Source organism: Aplysia californica, unplaced genomic scaffold (assembly GCF_000002075.1).
Source record: "Aplysia californica isolate F4 #8 unplaced genomic scaffold, AplCal3.0 scaffold00121, whole genome shotgun sequence".
NCBI lineage: Eukaryota > Metazoa > Mollusca > Gastropoda > Aplysiida > Aplysiidae > Aplysia > Aplysia californica.
The window spans coordinates 693,351-717,163 of record NW_004797391.1 but is presented as its reverse complement, the minus strand read 5'-3'; the positions used below and the strand labels follow the sequence as shown (position 1 = coordinate 717,163).

The 23,813-nt window shown below is 41.2% G+C and overlaps 1 protein-coding gene across 1 annotated transcript; it reads left to right on the top strand.

The window, feature by feature from the left end:
* Positions 1-829: 829 nt before the first annotated feature.
* Positions 830-23,286, top strand: LOC101854710 (myosin-9). The gene is made up of 7 exons (XM_005096104.3): positions 830-973; positions 5,084-5,421; positions 16,622-16,744; positions 17,202-17,360; positions 18,164-18,279; positions 20,255-20,360; positions 22,552-23,286. The coding sequence occupies exons 2-7, from the start codon at positions 5,116-5,118 to the stop codon at positions 22,741-22,743; spliced, it is 1,002 nt and encodes a 333-aa protein (XP_005096161.1). The 5' UTR covers positions 830-973; positions 5,084-5,115; the 3' UTR covers positions 22,744-23,286.
* The last annotated feature ends 527 nt before the right edge of the window (positions 23,287-23,813 follow it).

Genomic DNA, 23,813 nt, shown 5'->3' with positions numbered 1-23,813 from the left:
AAAAAAAAGAAGAAGAATTAGAAGAAAATTCTGATTTACTGTTTTAATCTGCAGACGTTGTTCCCTTTCCTGTTAAATTTGGTTGAGGTACGCCTCCCGGAACATTGTAACTATCGTGTCATTGGAGATGGTGGGTCTCCGTTTTTACGTCTTTCCCCGTCAGGACTTGACGGGAAGCCATGAAAACTATTGAAAACACTTCGAACAGCCCATGTTCAAGAACACACATACCTGGATTCGAACCAGAGGGCATCGCTCAGAGAGAAATAACGATAATTAGCTTAGCAAATGAAGCACCTTTTTTATTGCTGTTCATCACAGATGAATGTGCAATATATAATACAATATGCACGCCCATGTGACTATGTGAATGTATAGGCGAGTTCCCTTACGTGAAAACATCCGACTCTGGTCAGTCCAGTTTCCTGATGGTGGACCAATATTATCTAATCTAAAACTATAAGTAACAAACAAACTGATTAACTGTCGCTCTAAATACTTGTTTTCATTATATTGCTGCATCCCCGAATAAGGATTTTCTAAGCCGGCACGACCCATTTTTCTGCAGAGCATGCGACAATGAAATTGAACTTCTTTCCCCCATGTACATTTTTTCTTCATAATATGTAGTTATACTAATATATCAGCTTTATCATAGATCTTTTTAGGTGTAGGAAGGCCTAGGTTTTACTTTACTCCAAAATACAACTACATGTAAACGTACATTTTAAAAGCGTTCTTAAAAAATGCGATAAATACAGCGAAAATAGGGGAGCTCTTTTATTTAAAAAATAAACATTGGTAATATTATTAGCCAATGGTGAATTGAGGACCTTTTACTGCGGTCCTTCTTGGCATAGATACAAAAGACGCCGAAACTTGGTAGGGTTTTAGTGTGGTTTGTACTGTGGCATTCTTTGGATCCCTCGATAATGTGTGTTGCTTTGGTCATACATATCGAATCAATGTGAAGGTAAGAATCGCTGTCAAACGAGTAGAAGGACAACTGGTACCCCAAGTACGTTTCTTTTGAAGGTGTTTGTATCAGAAAATCTCGATCTCAAGGCAGAATGTAACTTAGTAATTTAGATCTAATCAACATGTAGATCTAGATCTAGATCTAGTTCTAGATCTAGATCTAGATCTAGATTCTCTAGATCTAGATTAGATCTAGATATATATCTAGATCTAGATATTAGTATCTAGATCTAGATCTAGAATCTAATATGTACGAATGCAGGCTTACTTAAGTTATTAGCAGCCTCGTCTAAGACTGTCTTTTTAGTCTTAGACCAACGCCTCTTCTCAATTATTTTATAAATATCTAGACTACGATTTCAGATTAATTTCAGTCCAGAGCATCGTGAAGATGAAAGTCCCTGCTCAGTAATTTAGTTGGCATCACTTTTCCTTTTTGATACTGAAATCTAACTCTTTTCCTAACCTTAAGGCAAAGGGAACAGGTATAAATTATAGATCTAGAAAATCTAGATCGTGTACATATGTGTAGTTCATTGACAGGATTGACTCTACAAACGGCAAATTATTTAATTATAGTCATGTTTTTCATTTAGTCAAGGGTTCTTAGCTTTCCAGTGTATGTTAAGTAAGTTTATTCAGTGTTTAAGGCCATTGGCCTTCATCATATCACATAAAACACTCATTTGATTTATAAGTAAAGTTTCCATAATGAATAAGTACAGGTTGTGCACATATCTCTTATCATGGGTCAAACATTGCATATTTCTGTCACTGGGCCGAGTCAGGCTGGGAGGGATTAAACAATTTCCTTTGATGAACAAAGTGTGAATAATAGAAAATAAAGCGTTTAATGAAATTCATTTTCAATTTCATGAGAGTTACACCTCATTCATAAGGGCGAATTAGTTAATTTCCTCTGACAGAGATTGTTATTTAATGGAAGGTTGTGGGTTTTTAACAAAGCTATGACTCTTCTGCTCCAATACCGTGGGAGGTTGGTGATATATTCAGCCGTTTCTTGAAACGGAATTGTAAGAGAAAAAACATTATACTTGCGACAGACTTCTTCCTCTATGTTCTGCACAGAATGATCAACAAGTCTACTTTTTATTTCACTGAGAAAATGTCTAGTACTTCCAACATTTTGAGAAAACCGGACATGTCCAAATCCCAGGGGAAATAATAGGTTTTTAACTTCCGTAGCCCAGTTAACTCTGCCCTGTTCACAGGAACGATATAATTGCATGTGTAACATTTCTTTGGATATCTGTCACTTTCTAAGTGTATAAGTCTGCCCCAGAAATTAATGACACAATGCATGTAATCAGAACACAGTTGGTTCTCCCCACTTCTCTTGGAACTAAACATTTGGGTGTAGTTTTGCCAAGATACAAAAAGGCTTTCCAGAACTTTACCTGAACATTATCAATCACGTCCCAATTTTTGGTACCCCGAATTTCAGAGCCATAAAGCAGCATTGGTTTGATCTTTATATCGAAAATGTTGCTTGCTGTTCGAAATTCAATTCTTGGTAAGAACCGAAAAGCCTTCTTGTTCGAGAAACAATCCGTTGAGCTTTACACAAGCTCAATCTTCCAGCGTTCATCTCCAGCATAGACGTGATGAAAATGAAATGCCCAAGTAACTATAATAGGTTACTGTCTCTAAGATCTTATCCTCCCAATATCATCTCTCAGATCTTTTGAGATAGCCTCCTTTTCTAAAAACAACAATCTTACTTTTCTCTGTATTCACTTTTTATCCCCACATCTGGCAGAAATCATGTAACACATTGATTTTCTTTTGTAAACCTCTGACATTGTCGTCAAAAAGACTTAGGTCATCAGCGTACATTTAACATAAAATACCATCATTATCATTGGGCAATACCTGTGTATAGCCTGGATATTTTAATCTGAAAGGGGTTTTTCAAATTGAGATACATTGTACAAAGAAAATAATATAGGGCTAAGTATGCCGCCTTGTTTGACACCTGATGTGCATTGGAAGTATTCAGATGAAAGAACACTTTGATTCATATTTTTCAAAATGGTATACATTGGTCCAGAACAGCCAAGACTTCTCAGTACTGTCCAAAGCTTTTCTCTGTCAACCCAGTCAAATGCTTTAAAAAAGTCGACAAAACATACATAAAACCTTCCGCTAGGCTTGGAGATACTTTTGGACTAAAGATTGGAGTGAAAACATATGATCTATTGTAGAGTAATTTAGTCAAAAACCAGCCTGAGATTCAGGGATGAGGCTACCTTCATCACACCATTGTTGCAGTCTTCTATTCAATATGAATGAAAATAATTTACCAAGAAGGTTTAGTAAACTATAATGCCCCTATAATTATTTACATCATTTACTTTTCCTTTTTCGTGCAAACTAAATATCATAGACTTGGTCGACTCCTCTGGATAGTTGCCTGTGAAGAAAACTGAATTGAAAAGTGATAGGAAAAATTCAGCCTGGTCCTGGCAACCGAATTTGTAAAATTCCGGCGATAGCCCGTCAGGTCTGGCAACCTTGCCAGATTTTAAGTTATTTATAGCCAGTAAAATTTCGTCGCTTTCCAGTGTCTCATCTTATGAAACCCTGAAGTCAAAGTGATGTGTGCAGAATAGGTTTATGAAACATGGATTGTCTTTTTCCTATGCTATATCATTGTATACTGTCATGACAGCAGAATGACGGTTATCCTGTTGATGTACTTTTCTTCACTCAAACTAATAAATCCCCTACTATCTCCTGGAGTGTCCAGTCCTCCTTGTCTGTACATCCACATGAGAGTCAGCACCAGGTGTTCTTTGACTTTCCTCTTTTCCTACATCACATGGTTTCCTTTGTTGTCACAGGCAGAAGATGTGAATTTGATTCTTGTGTAGGGAGAATATTTATCAAGTGTCCCCCATCTTTCTTCAGGAAAGTTGTATCCTTCCCAGTCCATGACTGCTAAATGATCTGAATAGTCATGTATATAATTATGAGGGCATTAAAATTCTATCTGAAGGGTGTAGATGAGGCTGTTAAATTACTATTACTACAGACATTTATGATTTCCTGGTTATGGCTTACATTGTGATATAATGGTTGCAAGCTTGCATTAACTATGGTCAATCCATTTTCATCATGTCCAAAGGATTTTACCTTGGACAGCCTATTTTCCCTCAGTGAGCGAATAATTTGCTTTGTAACGGAGCCTTGCATAGCTTTATCTTGCTGAAATTGTACTTTTGCCACCATCGTATAAAATATTACACCCTTCTGTGTTGTGATGGTTTGAGTCTTAGCTGTTGTACGCAAAAGACATGACTTCGATTCTCAGGTGGGGTTGGTATTATATTGAGGGTCTCTGTCTGTCTTCTTGGATGGTGCATCTCACTCAGTCAGGGTACGCCCCACCCTGAAAGGCAGGGTCGAGTCAGCCTGCCTCGAAAATTGTGTTAAGTGTGCCCATGGGAGAGTCCCACGTTGCCATATATCACTACAGCGTTTGCTGAATATATACAGGCTATGCAACGTCCTAATATGCTTTATGTAAACGTTTGTAAGTTGCTCCAAGACAGACCCTTGTAACCAGTGTCTATGGTGTAGCTGTTTGGCGCTTCACTGTGGCCTGGAGAAGACCTGAGTTCAGTTCCAGTGTTGATGGAATCTTTATCGAGTATATTCTCAGTCTTTCTGCTGAGACATTGTATTCATCTCATCCAGGGTTGGTCTTAATTGTGTCGATGGAGGCATGAAAACGTATATGTAAAAAAAAAAGGACTTGTGTTGGAGTGCTTCGTGTGTATCGTGATGGACTGAGGTGCGGGTACTGTGACTCTGGTTAAAGTCCCCAGCTACTTGGGTGCTCTTGAAATTGATTGATTGAAAAATAGAGGGTGGGGGGAGGGGGTCCATGCTCCCCACCTGCTTTGTGCTGTCCTCTTGGGGATGGAAATTTATTTAAGATGTCCTGGCCCTTAAATAACAATACCATGTTGGAAAAGGTATTAACTTGAACCATACTGAACACAGCATACGATGCACCACTGTCGCCCACACCGTAACTACTCACTTGACCATTGTTGCTCTCATTAATTATCATACACAGAGAACAATGGACTGACACAGTCTCCAGTCATCATGTCTCACCCCAAGCCACGAAAACCAAGGCCTCTGGGATCATTACGTCAGATCTCCAAAAACAGCCCCGAGAAACTCCCAACCATCCCTCGTCTTCCAGTAATCTCCACCGATACAGAGAAACTGAAAGAAGGCATTCATGGGAATGCCATGACAGTACCTCCTCCTTCTCAACCTGAAACTGCCCGGAGCAGGCCTCCAACAGACGACCGGCCGAAGTCGGACAAAAAACCACCAAAATCTTCTGGTTCCTCCGGAAGTGCAGTCTCGCACGAGAGCTGTGAGAAGGAAATCAAAGATGGTCTTGTAAGTAATTTTTTTCCACATGATAATCTTAATGTACTCATCAGCATTTTACAGGTAGGTGGTGGAAGCTATTGTAGTGTAGCTTCTTCTTTCCTGTCCAGTGGTGAAAAATCACTGGCGTCTGTGGTGTAGCTTTTTGGGGCTTCACAATGTTGTGCAGAAAGCAAGAGTTCAGTTTCTGTGTAGGGAGAGGTTTTTGTTTTTATTGCCTATCTCTGTCCGTCTACTTGGAAGATGTATCCTCTCCTCTCACCTCGGATTGGTCCTGACAAGTTGGGTCAAAGCAGCCCGCCTCCTATATGATGTAAATTGGGTGAACAGGGTGTAAAACATCAACAGTTGCTGCACTATCACAATGTAGCCTACATAGAAGGAAATCTGAGATGCTATCGTCAGTAAATCTTTCTCTATGTTTGTGTTTCTATTTTTGTATAATATTCGTTCGCATTTTATGAGGGTGGCAGGGAGCGAGGGAGGGATTACCCAATACCTACTTCTTTAATGTCCGTCAAAGGAAATTAAAAAGGGTTGTGTTAGTAAATCTTTCAATCTTACTTAATGACGATATCAGTGTATTCATGAGCATTTGGTGGAGGGTACAATTATAAAGTACTATTTTACCATGTCCACGGAAGGATATCAAAGATGGTCTTGTCGGTTAATCTTTCTCTATGACAGTTTGAGTGTACGGAAGTGAGCATTTTGCAAGTTGGCAGATGGTACCATTGTTTAGTAGGCCCGCTCCATCTTCTGCTCATTTCTCCATCTGCAAATATAACCTCCTGCAGTGTTCTGTGGCGCTAATAAAATTAAATGATGGCTTTTGTTGGGATTTTTTCTTCTTCAATTTTGGGGTTATTATCATTCTTTCATTGGTATTTATTACATAAATTGTCTTGATGGGGACTTGAAAACATGTATATTTTAATTTGATAGATATTTTTTGGTACTTTAGTATCTTTATTTCCTATGCATGTAGAGATACATTTGTACTGTTGGTAGAGTAGGCTGAGAAAGTCACCAGGGCTTACGGATATGACAGCTGAAAATGTGAAAGTAAATTTGACAGTGGTGAAAAAATTTCCTGCTCTGAAAATGTCTTTCACCTCCTTTCCTGTTCCGTATTCATGTTATGTCATCTGCTTTCATCTCCACTTTCTGCCTCCATCCTCTTGGCTCCTCTATTCATGTCTCTTTCTACTGTTACTGCTCTTGGCTTCTTGCTGCTGTCTTTCAGCCTCACCCCTGATCTTAGGGTAGGTAAGATCTAACACCTACCGTTCTCGGATAAGGGCGGAAAATCTCGGAGGTTCCGTGCGCAAGTTGCCCACGTTCAAAATCCCGTTGTGGTCCTTAAATCGATGAGAGTAGGTTTCGGCTGCCACCAGAGCAAAATCTGAAATTGATTCTTACGAAAATAAAATATACTCTAGTCAGAATAATAACTCACTATAGAGTGCCTTCGTTATCGGAATGTGGCTGTTTGAAGGCAACAGTCCTACTAAGTAGGAAAAACGGTCACACATACGTGTAAAGTAGAAATCAGTCATCCTGCAGGTTGAAGAACCAGCAGTTAACTACCCGCGATATCTTGCGGGGAAATACATAGAAGATAAAGAAGACAGATTCTTTTTCTGTTCTTTATACATGTTGTGTGTTGTTTCTCTCTTGCTTTTACACTGCGCCCTGTTACTATTTATTGTTTCTATATTTTTGCATGTCTTTCCTCAAACGAAAGAGACGATGTGACGTAGGATTAGATATTTCTAAACGACGTTCCGCGTGCATGGAGTTTTATGTAACTTATGGAGGAGTATTGTAGTCACTTGGGCTAGCTTTGAGGGAAAGTCGCGGGAGGCCCTAAAATATTTATGATCAAAATCTCGCGTGCCACTCAACACTTTAATTATTTACTTATGTGTCCCATGGTTTGATCGTCGCCTTTGAACTGTTTGCTCGCTTAAAAAGGACCTGGTGGTGATAAGATTGACATACACTACCACTGCCACCCGTTTCTTTATTTGTCTCTGTCTGTCTATCCCCCCCCCCCCCCTTCCTCTCTCTCTCTCTCTCTCTCTCTCTCTCTCTCTCTCTCTCTCTCTCTCTCTCTCTCTCTCTCTCTCTCTCTCTCTCTCTCTCTCTCTCTCTCTCTCTCTCTCTCTCTCCCTCTCTCTCTCTCTCTCTGCTCCTTTTCTTTCTTTCTTTCCATTTTTTCTTAATCCCTCTCTCTGCCTCACCCACGCCCTCTTCTTCCTCATAGTCTTAAACTGATCTCTGGATCGACCCACCCCACACAGCAAACATTTGTGCTTAAGATTAGCATAATCTCAATGGTCTTGTCCCTTTCCCTGAGTGTATGTACTGGTACTTGACTTGCTTAAATGGCTTCGAGGAGACAGACTGCACCAGAGATTGACGTAGAGCGGCCTCTTTTTAATCTGAGCTGTTTAAGAAATAATTTAAAAACCAATAAATGTCTTTTCTCCTTTATATATTTTTATGCTTTATATGTGTCATGTTTTAATATACTTGTCTCATCCGCACCCCCCCCCCACACACACACACACACAAAAGACAGCAACAACAGCAACAACAACAACAACAAAAGAGAAATAGCACAACAAACAAACAACAAAACTACAAAGACATTTATCGAACAGAAATAGCAACAACAACCATGAATCATTCTATAAGATCTTAAAACTACTTTAAGCCAAAGAAAACTCAAACTTTTCTTCATGTCACTCTTTTTCTAATAAGGCTTCGTTTTCCTTTTGGAAATTTTGAAGCCTAACTAAACCAGTATTCGTTGTGTAATACTCTTGTCTGCTGCACACAGAAGGCACGAGTTCGATTCCTGTGTGGAATTCATTTATTTTTTGTTGGGGTTTTGGTTTTGTTTTTTTGTGGGAGTTTTTGGTTTTTAAGGTCTTGTTTCTTTGATAAGAGTTTTCTTTTGTGCTGGGGTTTTTGGGGGGAGGATCTCCGTCTGTTTGCTCTAATGCTGTGTCCCTCTCAGTCTGGGTTTGTTCCAATAGACAGTGTACAGGGTTGAAGTAGCCGCTACCTCCTGAATTACATATTATCTAGATTGTATCCATGGGGGCACGAAGCATTCATAATCATTCGTAAAGCCCCCTTTGACACATGTCGGTTATTACGAAAGTACGGAGGTAGACCTCATGTCTCTAAGGGTTTTGTTTCTCGACACCGGACGGTCGGTCTACAGGCTAAGCTGGTACTGAGCAAGAACACTGGTGGGTGGTCGGAGGGCGCCACTATTTGCAGGTCCTGCTTCTTTGTTTCGTCTTTCCCTTGTTTCTGTTTGTCTTTCCTTCTTTTTCTTTCTACTAAATTGCCGTCTTAGTAACGAACTGCTTCCCTAGAAAAAATTAAAAAATAAATTAAAAGAATTGGGCAGAAGACAGATAAAAAATATATATTCAGAAGAAATAAGCTTGCAAAATTAACAGGTTGTGCAGAAAGCCAACAAAAGATGAAAAGTGTGGGGGGGGGGGGGGGGGGGATTAACAATCCATTATTGAAGTTCTAATAAACTTTGGAAAACAACTTTTGGAAACTTTTTTATGTACAAATATAACTAAGAAGAAAAAATTTAATATTCTGCTAATAAACCTAAGTGTTTGTGGTGAATTAATGGCTTCCCACCAAAGGAGGAGTTTTATCTCTTGTTCGTGGACATGTAGACTATCTATCACCCCCCCCCCCCCCCACTTCCCCTGCTCGGGTTTATCGGGGGGGGGGGGGGGGTATCGTGGCTTTTATTTGCCAAAACCATTAATATACACATAGCATGGCTTGTCTCTCCCTCTCTCATACACGCCATGTTTCAAGGGCACAAACTTTTGCAAGGTACAGATTAATATTGCTGGCGGTTGCGTTCGTGGGAAGGTCCCTTTTTCATAAGGTTTCGTCGTTCTTTGCTCATGGGTAGTTGGAGGGTGTAATTAAGGGCGTAAATCCTCATTTAGATTTCTATTCCGTTTTAATTCTTTTATGGGCTTATAACAATATTGCACGATATATGACATAAGAAGCTCTGCGGTTTAGGACCCCCCCCCCCCCCCCACTTCGGTTCCCGACTTCCTTTTGTTGTTCTGGTTTAAAAGATTTACAATGACAGTATGTTTACGACGCACATCGACAAAAGTTATATCTTCTACGAAGCAGGCTGCTTTGACATTGTTGGGACCGAACGAGTCTGAGTAGGATACGGCCCAGCGGACAGTCCGAGATAGGCCCACATGTAATAGATGAAAATTTATTTCAACACACGAGAATCAAATTCATGTTTTACATGCAAACCGAAGAGCCAATAGAATTGCATCTCAGACACAAGCTATGTTCTGACAGTTGCGCCAAAGTCGAAGGAAACAAAACACCCAAACTTGGGAGTGAGGGTGCTGTTACTTTGTCTCTATAAGCTATCACATCTGTTCCAGCCGTTTTTCAACTGTCGTGTTCAGTTTGAAATTGTTCAGGGGTTTTCCCATGATGTTCTTTTTTTAATAGCTTTCATCTGGGACATTTTATCAAGAACTTTTGTTTTCTAACTTCTGGCTGTGTTATAACAGTTTTATGATCTTTATACATACTTTTAAAAATGAGCAAAAAACAGAAAGGCAGATTGCGTAGATTATCAACGCTTTTATTTAGTTCTAAAATAATAAATATAATCTCAAAACTATAAACCCTTGTATGTACTACACTCCAGCGTATCCCACCTCCGTTCCGTTACTTTTATAATATAGTACGTTCCCTTTACAGCGGTCTTCAAGTCTTTCAAAGACGTGCTCTTTTTCAATTTATTATTGAAGCTGAAAGGCCTTTGAAATATTCATGTTCTTAAGCGGAAGAAATATGAAAGAACTACTCTTGGTCCTGCGCGTTCGCCTTTTGTTTGCCGACCTCAGCCATTAAACAAACGCCATGAATGAGAACTTCGAGAACTCCAGGCCTTGTTAAGATCAGACTTTATGATCCTTCCCCCTTTACATTCCACTGTTTTCTTAATTTACTCCGTTAATGCTCTCCCAGTCTTTCTTCCAAGCTTTCATGTTAAATTGAGAAAGAAGGGGGTGGAGAGAGAAAGAGAGAGAGAGAGAGAGAGAGAGAGAGAGAGAGAGAGAGAGAGATTTTCGGCCAGAGTGAAGTGGGCAATCTCTGATAATGAAAAAAGAAAAGAAGGTTAATACACTCATTCACGCGTTCGTTCCTCCTGTCAACACGTTCTGATCTCGACGCTTTGAGGTTCTAATTTTATCAGCAGCCTATTCTGAGACCGGCTGATCCGCGGCGTAGTGATTATCAAGGGAACAACAGTACTGTAAGCTCGCTTATCGCGATCCAATTTCCTTAAGTAGACGACCACAGCCGCGCGCCCACGGGTCTGTCCCGGGATTCGGACACACGGACACACACGGGGACACGGGCGGGGAACGTTCTTGACCTGCTGTTGTCCACCTGTTTGGTCACCTGAAAAGGTGTGGCTACTTCTTCGGTGTGTTTGTATTAGGTTTTTTTTTAAATAAGAGGCGTCGGTGGCCTAGTGGTTAGGCTCTCGGGCTCGCAACCGTAAGGTCGTGGTTTCGAATCCCGTCAGGGGCCCGACGTTGTGTCCTTGGGAAAGGCACTTTGCACAAATTTTCCTCACTTCACCCAGGTGGAAATGGGTACCCGGCTATAGACAGTAAATGATCTTGTCAGTTTGATAGTGTTTGAGCGCGTGAAATCCGCAGCTACACTGTATGCTTCCGCGGAAGCTGAGAATGTTTCTGAGTGTTCTCAGAGGGTCTGCTGGGGTAATAATAGTTGTAAAGCGCATAGAGCATGCTCTTGAGCATGGGTGTGAGCTATATAAATGCAATTATTATTATTATTAGGGTTTGAGGTGGGGTTGTAGTGGTGACAATTTTAGGGAGATAGACAGGCATGCAGACTGGCAACGTGAGAAGAACAAGAGAGAGAGAGAGAGAGAGAGAGAGAGAGAGAGAGAGAGAGAGAGAGAGAGAGAGAGGGGGGGCTGGGAGGGGGGGGGGGAGAAGATAGAAAATGCTGTTGGACATTTTGAATAACCATGTGGCATGTTTTTGGGTCGTTTCTTGGACCTCCTTTTTATTCATTTAGTTTTAAGTTCTCGAATGATTATCATTATGGGTTGTTTCGAAAGACTGTCAAAAAAAAAAAAAAAAAAAAAACTCCAAAGGAGATGATAGAACGGTTTCAAGGTTGGGAGGATACGGTGACCGATCATTTGTACGATTCCGTCTTGTAAGGCGTTTCAGAACCTGTCTCGCAACCATGCCAGGGTCACGCTTGACGTCTGGATTGTAATCCAATCTTAATGGAGAACCATACTCCTCATCGACATAACCCCCCCCCCCCCAAACATCCCTCAAGCATATTTTATATCCATCTTACCTGATGGTCGTGGGTCTACCGGCCTTTTCCTGAAAACGGAACGATATGGCACTCCCCTTCAGCGGAAAGATAAGTTTTTGCCTTTTACTCAATTTTGGTTGAATTTACTTCATATTGACAAGTTTGATGGTCCTTGGTTAAATTCTTGCTGTTCGAAGTTAGTTTTTTTTTTTAGTTGTGCGAAGATAATCGAGCTATTCCCCTTTAAATTGGTCCCTCTTTTCTGGATATCCTGTATTTAAACTTGTGTCTCTCATCTGTGTTTGCCAGTCATTGTGCTTTTTCTCTCTGCTGAGTAACCGGATCCCTTCTTTTTTACTGGCTCCTGTGGTGTAACGGCGTGCATGCAAAGGGCATGAGTTCGATTCCCGAGCGGGGAAGGTTATTTTATCAAGTACATGGACTTAGTGGGATACAGCTTCCCAGCTTACAGAAATACATTGTATTTTAGCCCACATTGAAACTGAAATACGGGGCCGAAGTGGCCAGCTTTCTAAGTATCTAAACTGTCTGGATAGGAGCGTAAATAGTTAGGTCCCGAAAAAGTTACATACAATTCAAAGATACCTTGCGCGTGATTGGAGGGCGCCACTGGTAGGTCCTCTTCTTTACTTTCCCTCTTTTGTTTCTCTCTGTCTGTCTTACTTTTCCCCCGTTATCGCGTCGATGTGCTTCTCTTTACTCAAACAAACAAACAAACAAACAAAAATAAGAGTACCCTTGTCTCGAACACACAATTTGCAAGTGCAGAGCTCAGTAAGGATTAGTTATGACAGGATGATAATACGTTCCACACTCTGCCGACCGTCCCATAACGCCCACTGGACGCTTACATCTCGTTATGACGTGATACCACCCGCGAGAACACGAGGGGGCGTTGTGGTCCGGGACAAAAACAGTTGTGCCGAGTCACTGGTACTTTCCGACAGTTTGGGAATGTAACGAGCTCAAACCGTTGCCGCTCCGTGGATTAGCACGACTCAAGCCGCTCAATATTAGCCCCGGACCACCGCACCAATGCGTCAGCTGAGAGCAAGAGGGGACTATCTTGTTATATTGTCCAAATTCCTTGTCTTGAGAAAAATTGATTTTCTTTTATGGTAGAGGGTATAAAGACGAAACCATGGAACTAATGGAAGAAAGATTTAATGAAAATGTGTGATTATAACAAAACTATAGTGGGCTGATTTTATTTATAATGACATACATATTATGTACCTGATGGATCGTCATTTTATTGCCTCAGTTGAGCTGTTTTCGGGATTTTATGCTTTGACGGACATAGTCGCCTCTGGCTCTCAGTAGATGTTCCGCCTGGCTTGGCAGGGACGGAACTATGGTGCACTGGACAAACGCACTCTAATGACACAGCGGAAAAAGACACCATGTAGCAGGCACGAGTTACTGGAAACCGAGAAAGGGAAAGTTTACCGAGCATGTTCTGTACTAACCCGACAGTGACAGAATTTGTCCACTGTGGCCGGCAGTCGTCACACCAGTCGTAGCTTTATATTAGGTGTAGGTGTAGGCCTACCTTTGCTTGGTCGGAGAACTGTTTGTGGCTTTTGCGTACTTAGTAAAAGGTCCCCCTTAACGATTATGTGATTGTGTGGGTGTGTATGTATGTGTGTGTGTGTGTGTGTGTGTGTGTGTGTGTGTGTGTGTGTGTGTGTGTGTGTGTGTGTGTGCGTGTGTTGTCCCGATTAAATACAAGCCTAGTGTTTTCAAATGCTTCTTAACTTTGTAATTTAAATCGCTATACTCTTACTTTAAATGCCACATTGCAACTTCATGTGCCACGTAGTAACCTCAGATATAAACATGGAATATTCAAATATTAACATAATATACAAACTTTAAATGTTACAAAAGTCCAACTCAAATGCCACAGTGACATAACTACTGCAGATGTAACAGCACATGAAAGGGCTGGTTATTATTGAGGAGCAAAAGTAAAAGAAGGCCGACAGTGTATGGTAAACAATAGTTCAGTAATTCTGAAAATTTACATGAAAATATCGTCCTTTGGAAAATACGCTGGAAAATATGGCTGCATGCTCCTGAAGACTGCCTCCATCTTTGCACAGATTAAGTGTGCAATTTCCATTAATTCCCAACCCTCTCATGTGATTCATAAAGACCATCTTTGACTCCTCGACCATTAAAAAAAATATAAAAAAAATATATATATATATATATTGGACTGATATTGTGGACATTTTTCGAAAATCTTTATCTTTAGATCTTGAGTTAATCTAACGCGGGAGAGTGGCTATTGTCCCAGAAAAGCTCAGAACCACATTTCTAACAATGAAAGAAGAGTTGAGTTCCCTACTTTTCCGCCAGAAGGACATTCAGACGACAAGCCAGCGGCAGTTACGGGAGAAGATAAACAGCAGCCACCCCCCCCCCCTTCGTCCCACAAATAGTGCTACAACTCCCCCGTTTGTTAGGTCCCACTAAACCTTTCTTTCCTTGTGTAGTTGTGAGCGCTGTGAAGCTCTTATCAAACTGAAACTGAAAACCTCTCTTTTGACGTATTATGCATTTTGTCTTTTCTTTCCCTATGTTTAGAGTAAGACTTTTACGGCGCTCACAATTGCAAGAGGTCATATGATCGTTTCCCTTATGTATGTGAAAAGGGGAGAGTGGGGGGGGGGGGCGGTTGCAATTTTCGTTATTTCGAAAAGCGATGTGTCCTTTACCCAAAAAGGTTTTAACTTAATCTAAGAACAATATGGTGGTCGGGCGATAGAGTCAGCCCGTTCTCTTGTGTCATCATGTCACGTGACATCGGCAACAACTATATTATGGCTCTTTTCGTCTATGCAGACGGTCAATTTAGCTTAAGACGGTGTCAAGGTTGTCTTCATGCAGCTTCTTTCATGGCTAATTCTTCCTTTGTTTGAAGCGCAGATTCTGTCGCAGTGCTTGCATGTCAGTGTCGTAGATTGAAGCTCTGTATTTCCGCTGTTTTCCTTTCGTCGTTGGCGCTTCTCAGCCTGGCTTTTTCTAAGGCTGCTCTCTAGCATTATAGTTCTTTCCTTTATCATTTTCCTCCATGTTTTCCTGTCCTCAAATATTTCTTCCCAGATGCTAACATCTACTTCAAGCTTAGATAAGCTGTTTTTGCAGGTGTCTTTGTACCTCAATTTTGGTCTTCCTCTTGGTCTCTTTCCCTGGGCAAGTTCTCCATAGAGAAGTTGCTTCGGAATCCGGTTGTCGTCCATTCTCTTAACATGGCCCTGCCATCTCAATCTTTTTAAACACAGGATAGTTGTCATGCTCTGGAGGTTTGCCGGTGCCAACACTTCAACATTTTTGTTACCTTGTCACGCCACGAAATGCCTAAGATCTTGCGGCAGCATCTGAGATGGAAAATGTCGAGGCGCTTTTCTTGTCTGCTGCACAAGGTCCATGTTTCAGATCCATAAGGAGTGTGCTGAGGACACATGCTTCGTAAATCTTGATCTTTGTTTTGATGGTTAATCTTTTGTTTTCCCTTACTCGTTTTGTCAGCCTTCCAAAAGTTGTTGCTGCTTTCCCTCTCCTGGTGTTGATCTCATAATCAAGTGATGTAGTAAAGCTGATGGTAGACCCCAGGTAACAGATTTGTCCACTGTCTCAAGTTCCTTGTCGTTCAGCCATATATATGGCTCTGCTCTGCACCTTGGCAACTACCCCATCAATATTTCGTAACTGCAATTCTAACTACGTGACATGTTTATTTGATTGCTCCAGGGGAAGGGGTTAGGAGATGGTTTTGTTATAAATTTTCTCTGTAGGACCAAGCAGGCAAACAGGAATTAGTTTTTAAAAATCACTAAGAAAGAGGAAAAGAAAGATAGAAATTTAATAGTTTTATCAAATATATTTGGACTTAAAAAAACAAAAATCAGTTCACTTTTTGTCACTATGACGTGATTAATAACTGTGTTTTGATCTGCGTGTTTGCATTCTACCGTTTCGTATTTTATGTCCTTCTATTACTGTTAATGTCGGAGCCATACTTGCGTGTAAACAGAGTGCAGGTTATTTCAAAGGCGGCCCAGTAGGCCTACATGTACTGTATATCCTTCATCAAGACCAAGGACGTTGTATGGATAGTATTTGTTCTAAGGTCCTAGATCAAGACAGTGAAAATACACTGTGCAAATCGAAGACAGCAATCGAACAAACAAACAAAAAAAGATACATGTATATAAATTGGAGACGAAACCCAAACGACCGTTTCTATTTTTGTTGGTAGAACGCATGCCCCAAGAAACAGCAGGTGTCTGAGGCGCAGCGGTTAGGCGTTCGATATGGAGAGAATTTTTAATACCCGGCCTTTTGCCCTTTGGGGGATCGGTTCTCTAATACAAACCAATCGCCCGGCTCGTGTCCTTGAAGACACTCTTTTTCCTGGGAAATTTGTAGGGCCAAATTTGTATCCCTCTCAGCCCGGGTTGGCCTTGACCGGCAGGGTTGAAACCTGCCTCCACGCCTCTTAAGTCCTAAATGAAATGATAACTCTATGTCCACGGGTGGTTGGAGAGCGCCACTTAAAAAAAACAACTTTCCTCTGTTGTTTCGGTCTGTCTGTCTTATTTTTCCCAGCACCGAATGGCCATTATTGTGTCGATGTGCTCCTTTTTACAGAAACAAACAAACAATAAACTGTGTGTCGATGGGGCATAAAAACAACAACAATAAAAAACACATATATTAAATAAACCTCTGACCCTTATCTTCGATTTGACCCCCGACCCGTCCACAGAACAGGGAGAAGGACCTGAAAGACCAGGTGTCGGCCTTACAGAAGCAGATCGCGGAGCTGAAGATTGCACTGAGGGGGAAAGAGAATGAGAACACGGCACTACAGGACAGACTAGAAACACAGGTCAGTTGGTTACTCCTCCTCTCTTTGTCTTTTTGTCTCTGTCTCGCTCTGTCTTGCCCCCTTCCCCCTCTTGTTCATTCTCTTTCTGTGTGTCTCTATGTCTGTCTCCCTCTCTGTCTCTCTTTCTCTCTGTGTGCCTTTCTCTCTCTCTCTCTTTCTCTCTCTCTCTCTCTCTCTCTCTCTCTCTGTCTCTCTCGGAGAAGGAGTAAGAGAGACACAGACTGGCAGGCAGACAAACAGAGATGGATTAGGAGAAGGGGGAGGGGAAGACAGGCACAGACTGACAGACAGACAGACAGACAAAGGAGAGGAAGTGTCTCTTCTCTTCTTCCTTGGACATACAGAAATAAAAAGTTGTAGTTGTAGTCATTCCTGTCTTTTCATACTGTTTTAACATTTAAATCAACACATTCATCTTTTAAATTATCGTTATGACTTGTTTTCTCTCTTGTCACAGGAGAAGGAACATGAAAGCCGACTGGATGAGGAGAGAGCTGACCACGACAAGACTCGAACCTCTTTGCAAGGCACCCGCGAGGAACTAGGGCAAGCTCACGAACGGATTGGTCGAATGGTTGGGGAACACAGAGAAGAGCTGGAGGCTCTCAAAACCGAGGTAAGAAGCTGGGCTTTGTTTTTCTGTTTTCAGGGGTTTTGGATTATAAGTTAATAATAACATGTGTGGCCTAAATAAGCTGAACCCCCCTCCCTTACCTTATTTAGGCCACAGTCCACTGTGGCCTGAATAAGCTAAACCCCCCTCCCTTACCTTATTTAGGCCATATGTTGTAAATAGCATTTGTATAGCACATATCCCCGCTCAACAGCAGGCTCTATTCGCATCACACTATATTATTACCCCAGCAGACCATAGAACACTGAGAAACATTCTCAGCTTCCCGGGAAGCATACAGTGCAAGCAGCTGATTAAGCACTCAAACACTAACAAACCGACAAGATCTTTCGCTGTCTATAGCCGGGTACCCATTCCCACCTGGGTGAAGTGAGGAAATTTCGTGTAAAATGCCTTTCCCAAGGACACAACGTCGGGCCCCTGACGGGATTCGAACCCACAACCTTATGGTTGCAAGTTTGAGAGCCTAACTACTAGGCCACCGACGCCACAGTTACTGTTGGATTGAACCTCAGGTCATGTGTAGTAATTCTAAAATATTTTACTTAACATAATTTAGGACAAATACAAACAGGGCTATCAGTGACACAACAGCTCTTTTGCTTTTTTCTGCACTAAATGACCTTTAATGGGTCAGTGTGCTTCTTTTTACTCAAAATCAAAACTAGTACTGCACGTCTATATTTTTTCTTGTTCTGACCATCTTTTGCCAATATTCATCTAATTCCTTTTCTTTTGTGTAATGTTTAGTTTCCGTGTCTGATGTTTCTCTCTCTCTCTTTCAGTTGGAGCAACAACTAAAGGATGCCATTGCTTCTAAAGACGCTGAAATCTCTGACAAAGATAAAAAACTGTCTAGGTTGAAGTCACAAATGGCCGACGCCTTGAAGGGAAACTCTTGGTAAGTATATGATAAGTATAGAAATATATGTCAGTTGGTAGTTGGCATAATGTTGTAAGTTTGCAGTTGTCATGATGATATTCAGATTTGCGGTTGGCTTAATGATATATATATATATATGTAAGTTGACTGTTGGCATGATGATACATAAATTGATAGTTGGCATAATATTAATAGTTGTACAGTAATCTCCCCCTAAATGCATGCTATACTAAAGCGAGCTTCGCTCAAACGCATGCTTTCGTCACATTAGGAGTTTTTTACTATATAATCTAGAAGTACAAACGCAGTCACTTCCTCGAAACGGCCGCTCTGATCCACAAAACACGCCGACAGTTAAAGCTTGACAAAGGGACATTTTCTCTGCAGCCTAGACAGCTTGCCTAAGGCAGGCCTAGACGACCAGTGAGACTGACCCTCACGCACCACAATGAGAGTAATAGACAGTGGTCGGGTGATGTATTGAGGGGGGTTGTGGGACTGAAATGTTTGTTGATTGGTCGTTCGAAATGTGTCTTTGAGAGAAAGTTTCTGACTGCTATTTGGGTGACTGCATGTAATGTTTAGTTGGACCTAGGTCTTTGATGTGTAACACGTGTGAATGCTGTAGAACACTAGATAGGCCTCAGTGGGATTAAAGATTAGTCAAGTAGGCTTAATCAGCTGAGTTAGAAGAACTTATGACGTACTTGTACAATGAATCCCAAGAGAAAAGTCTCTCGGAATGTCGATCTACGATTCTGATGTCATTCATGAATTTACCTTCGGGGTGGTCGCTTGGAAAGTCACATGGTTGAGCTGTCATCCTTATACTATGACTTTCAAAAACAGTTTCCTTTTATCTGTTCTGTTCCCGACATTTTATTGTTCATATCATTACATTGAGTCTGTTTTTTGCCCCCTCCCTTCAACGCCTTTATGTTTATAATCGCAGTCGAGAAATCCTTCCTTCACAAAACGGTCATGTGTCATCACATTATTCGCCAAAGTGACCCCAATACTATAAGGGAGGTCACTAGAATATCAAGGCAATGAGATGACTGCGTCCCTGCCTCCCTTTGCACAGGTTCATATAAAAATAGACACACGCTCCGTATAAACACACGCTAAGGAGCCCTCCCGAGCACCATGGGTTTAGGCGGAGACTACTGTCTGTAAACTTGCAGTTGGCATAATTAGCATAACTGTAAATAAGTCGATTGTTGACATTATGATATAATGTAATTGTAATGTAAGTTGGCAGCTGGTGTAAGGATGGTATGTAACTGACAGAATATGTATGTTGGTAGTTGGCATATGATATGGAATTTGGCTATTGACACAAATATATATCATTGGCAATTGGCTTAGTAATATATCAGTGAGTTGACGGTTGGATTAATATATAAAAGTTGTTATTACAACTAGAAATGGATGTCAGTATTATTTCTTTCAAAGAAAAATAAATGCCACTGGTGAGGGTCTTTGGCTGGGTGTGGGATTTTTCCTTACAAGACATTTTTTCCACACGTATATATTATGTTTTACTGATCAGTTTTTGTCTATAGATGTATAGCTTATAATATTATGTCTTATTCCTAGAAGTAGCATGGCTTTAGATTTGATTCATAACATCCACAGCTTTGGTTTAGTTTGAGAAGTGAGCTGCATATCAGCACAATAACAGTTATTCAACACATGGAACAACAAGATAGACCGGCAGAAATAAAAGAGGGAAAGAAAAGACATAGGACTACTAGGAGGACCTACAGTAGTGCCCCCCAACCATCTGCCCAGACTTTTCCTTCAAAATTTATATTTACTTAAAACTTTCTTTGTTGGCTTTCGCCCCTTACCAGCTACACCCCAAGGACAGAAATAAGATTAAATTACTCATCTTGAATACTCATGTAACGTTAATGTGGGGATCTCTCACCTCAACCAACCTAATTGTGATGAAAAGAGTGTGAAACTCTAGATTTCCTTCTGTGTGTAGGGAAAGGCAGCAGCAATTGGAGGAATTGACAAAAGAATTGTCCCGCATGCAAGAGGAGAGCGACACGCTACGCATGAAGATCAAGGCTTTGAGTAAAAATAAACAGGTGAGGAGAAGACTAGGGGAGGCGAGGATGTGAAGATGTACATGTTATATATTTTTCTGTGAGTGTGTGCATATGTGTATGTGTGTGTGAGAGAGAGAAGGGGTAGAGAAAGAAATTCAGAGAAGTGAAGCACATAAAGTTCTGGATACTCTAGTTGTATTTTTCTTTTGATTTCTGAACTCTAGAGATTGAATTCATGTTTCAAGTTTTTCTTTTGTTCTTTAGGCCATAAGTAGGCATACATGTATCATGGGTCTCAACTCAGGGAGGACTTTTCCGTGTGATCGTGACAGAAGACATTTTCGCAAGACACCCATTATACTGTTTAATTCTAAAGTGCTGAAATAAAAAACATCAATTTATAAAAGCAAGGTTATTTCATACCAAATTGAGGGTTTGGAAGATATTTTCAAGTAAGAGTCACTTACCAAATATTTTCAGTCTTGACAGGGTGACTGCGGACCCGGCTTCTCAATTTTCCAGGGGGGGGGGGGGGGGGGGCTCACCCATTTTCCTGGCAATGTTACATAACAATGACAGTGCGTGATTGAGTCAACAACATGTCAGTGTGGCACTGGGGTCTTGTGTGAATTTGGTATTTCAGTCTGTTCTTACTTATTTATTATATTTTCTCTTCATCATATTTGCATATATATAAACTATATAAAAATGAATCCTGTTTTGATCCTGAGAAAGGGCCTTGAGCCAGAATTTCGACTGTCAAGAACCAGTCTTTGTGTCATGATTCATTATAATAAACGTGAAAGACAAAAATTATTGCTCAAACTCAAAGTAGAGAAATAACTTGAATGGCTCAAGTAGACCTACTCAGTGTGAGAGGTGTAAGAGCTGTGGGAGGGCAAACTGCAGTGACAATGAAAATATGCGAATCCTGAACAGAAAGCTAAAATATAGAATTGAATACAATCATCCACCGAATGAAACGTGAACCCTTTAGTTCAAAAACACGGCTTACAAGGTATGGCGGATCCCGATTCCATCCAACGCCTGCACCAAAGCGCGCTTTGCACAAAGCTCTAGAATCTAGTAGTACCGTACTCAAAATTCTTTGCTTCCCAAGTTGTTATTGTCCTCCAGTGGTGCCTTCAACCCTCAACACCCCCCCCCCGTTCGCAGCGCTTGGACTTTGAATGAACTTTGTTGACCCCAACTATCGCCAGTAGGCTACTCACAATGTGATGCGAACGTGCGCAGGTTCACTGACCGGTCAAGATGGCGAGCCAGACAAAACGCTTGTATATCTTTCTTTTCTTTTTTTCACAAGTAACAACAGGACAAATACTGATTTATTTTCATGGCGACTCAGCGTTTATAATGCACAACCTGCATGTCACAAATGTTGCGTTATCATTACTACCGATAAATTTCTGGGTGGTAGCGAAAGCAGATTTGGATTTTCCTGATCGAGCCTCGGTATCACACATTCACTGCCGCCACAGCCGCTTGTTCACTTGAAATGTACTCTCAGTCGAGGAAAAGCCGAACAAATATAAGAATCGCGACCGGCAAGAATGAACGGACGTTATCAGATTTGGTTTTAAATATTTTCTCGGTTCTTTCCCGGTTCTTTACCAGGGCAATTTACAGATTTCCTCAAATTCATGGGGTGTTCCTGGGTCTCGGCTATTTTTTTTTCAAATTCCTGGGTAACTCCCAGGGCCTGGTAGTCACCCTGTCTTGGTTGCGTACAGAAAGTGGTAGTTTAGTTGAAGAAATGGCGGTAGCGGAAATCCGCTAAACAGCAGAATATTGAGACCCATGGTGTATATGGCTAATTATAAATTATTTTTGGAAGTTTAAAACTGCAAATATTCTACCACAACACAATTTGTCATGAAAGCAATGACTTTCTCGCTCCATTGCATTAATTTGATACTTTTTTCCCAACATAAATATGAAATTATTATTCTTTTTTTAGTAAAGATTCATTAGTACATTAAGGATCACGTAGATGAAATTGCTCTTACCATACAAACATAAACGACAATCAATATCAAAGTGAATGCACATTTTATTAGTAGGCCTATGTATTACCACAAAATACTCTGTAGATATTATAGTAGATTCTAAACTTTCTTGTCACAGAGTATGTATTGGTAAAATGAAGAATCATTGTGATAAAAAAATATAAACATAATTTGTCTCTCTTGTTGTCCTCTGTGTGGAACAGGGCAGCTGTGGAAACTGTGAGGATAGCTTAAGTAAAGTCACAAAACTGCAAGCTCAGCTGAAGGAGCGGGACCACACTGTGCGGGAACTGAAGGCACTGTGTAGCAAGTTTGAATCCCAGCTCAGCACCCAAGACAAACTGCTGGAGCAGTGGGCAGTCTCACACGGACACAAGATTACAGCCCCCAAGTGATCGCCCTAAGTTTTGGAGGACACGGGGGCAAACATGAAGAATGAACAGCCCCATTGTGATCCTGAGTGCTCACACAAGCCCCGACATGCTGTCCTTGTCTGCTAATTAAACAGACACATAGAGACGCACGCCTTTGATGGGGAAGGGGTTGATATTTATGTTTGCTGATTCTAATAGCACAGTATGAATGCTGTGTTTTGAAGTATCATAGTTTCGGGGGGGGGGGGGGGGGCAGCCTTATGAGATAGGTGAGGTAGTGTCATTCCCATGGGTGAAGATGTAGTTTTACTTCTCGCAATAGGAACTAGGAAAAACACAGGCTATATTGGAGTTAGTGGCAGCAAAACTACAACATATCTTGTTCCCACCTCGATCAATCATACTCACCCCTTGCACACACCCATCTGCGTGCCTAAATATCATTGCTCAATAGTTTCCACTTGCAACCGGATATGGTCAGGTTTTTTCTTATACAGTGGAACTCGAATTCTACGAGGTCGCCGGGCCTGACCTAAAATCTCGTTGAATCCAAGTGTTCGTTATAGCAAACACGAGGTTTTGTGTCGATAATTACAAGCACTGAGCAAGTAATGTATAAAAAGAAGTCACAAGTAGTGCCTGAAATGCCTGCATATTATGAGCTGGGTAAAAAAAAAAAGACCGATTCATTAAAATGCACACTCCTGTGTCGTCTCGATTGTTTACCAAAAAGTTGTGTTGCTGTGTAGAGCCTTGCATCATGCGGCAACTTTTGATTCCCTAGACCAGCGCACAATTCATCACGTAGATGAAGACTAGCTTATCATTGTAATACTGATCAGTTGCAGAGGGAAAAAAAAGACTGTAACGTGTTTGTATTTGCGACGTTCAACGCCCAGATCGCCAGTGCCCCCCCAATCCCCTCCCCGATGCACACACAGCCACACGTGTGCAGACCGCAAATCCGCCCCTGACGCACGCCAGAGTAGACACATGCGTGTGCCAACAATGCATGTGCTGGTATGAAAGAAGGCCGCTGATTGGTCGCATGCTATCGGCTAAGAGAATAATGGTTCACGATGCAGGTGCAA

Excerpts from the sequence above, each read along its gene's own strand:
- LOC101854710 (XM_005096104.3), top strand. The coding sequence starts at position 5,116 with ATGTCTCACCCCAAGCCACGAAAACCAAGGCCTCTGGGATCATTACGT. Across the intron at positions 17,361-18,163 it reads TGGAGGCTCTCAAAACCGAG|TTGGAGCAACAACTAAAGGA; the intron begins GTAAGAAGCTGG and ends TCTCTCTTTCAG. Across the intron at positions 18,280-20,254 it reads GCCTTGAAGGGAAACTCTTG|GGAAAGGCAGCAGCAATTGG; the intron begins GTAAGTATATGA and ends TTCTGTGTGTAG.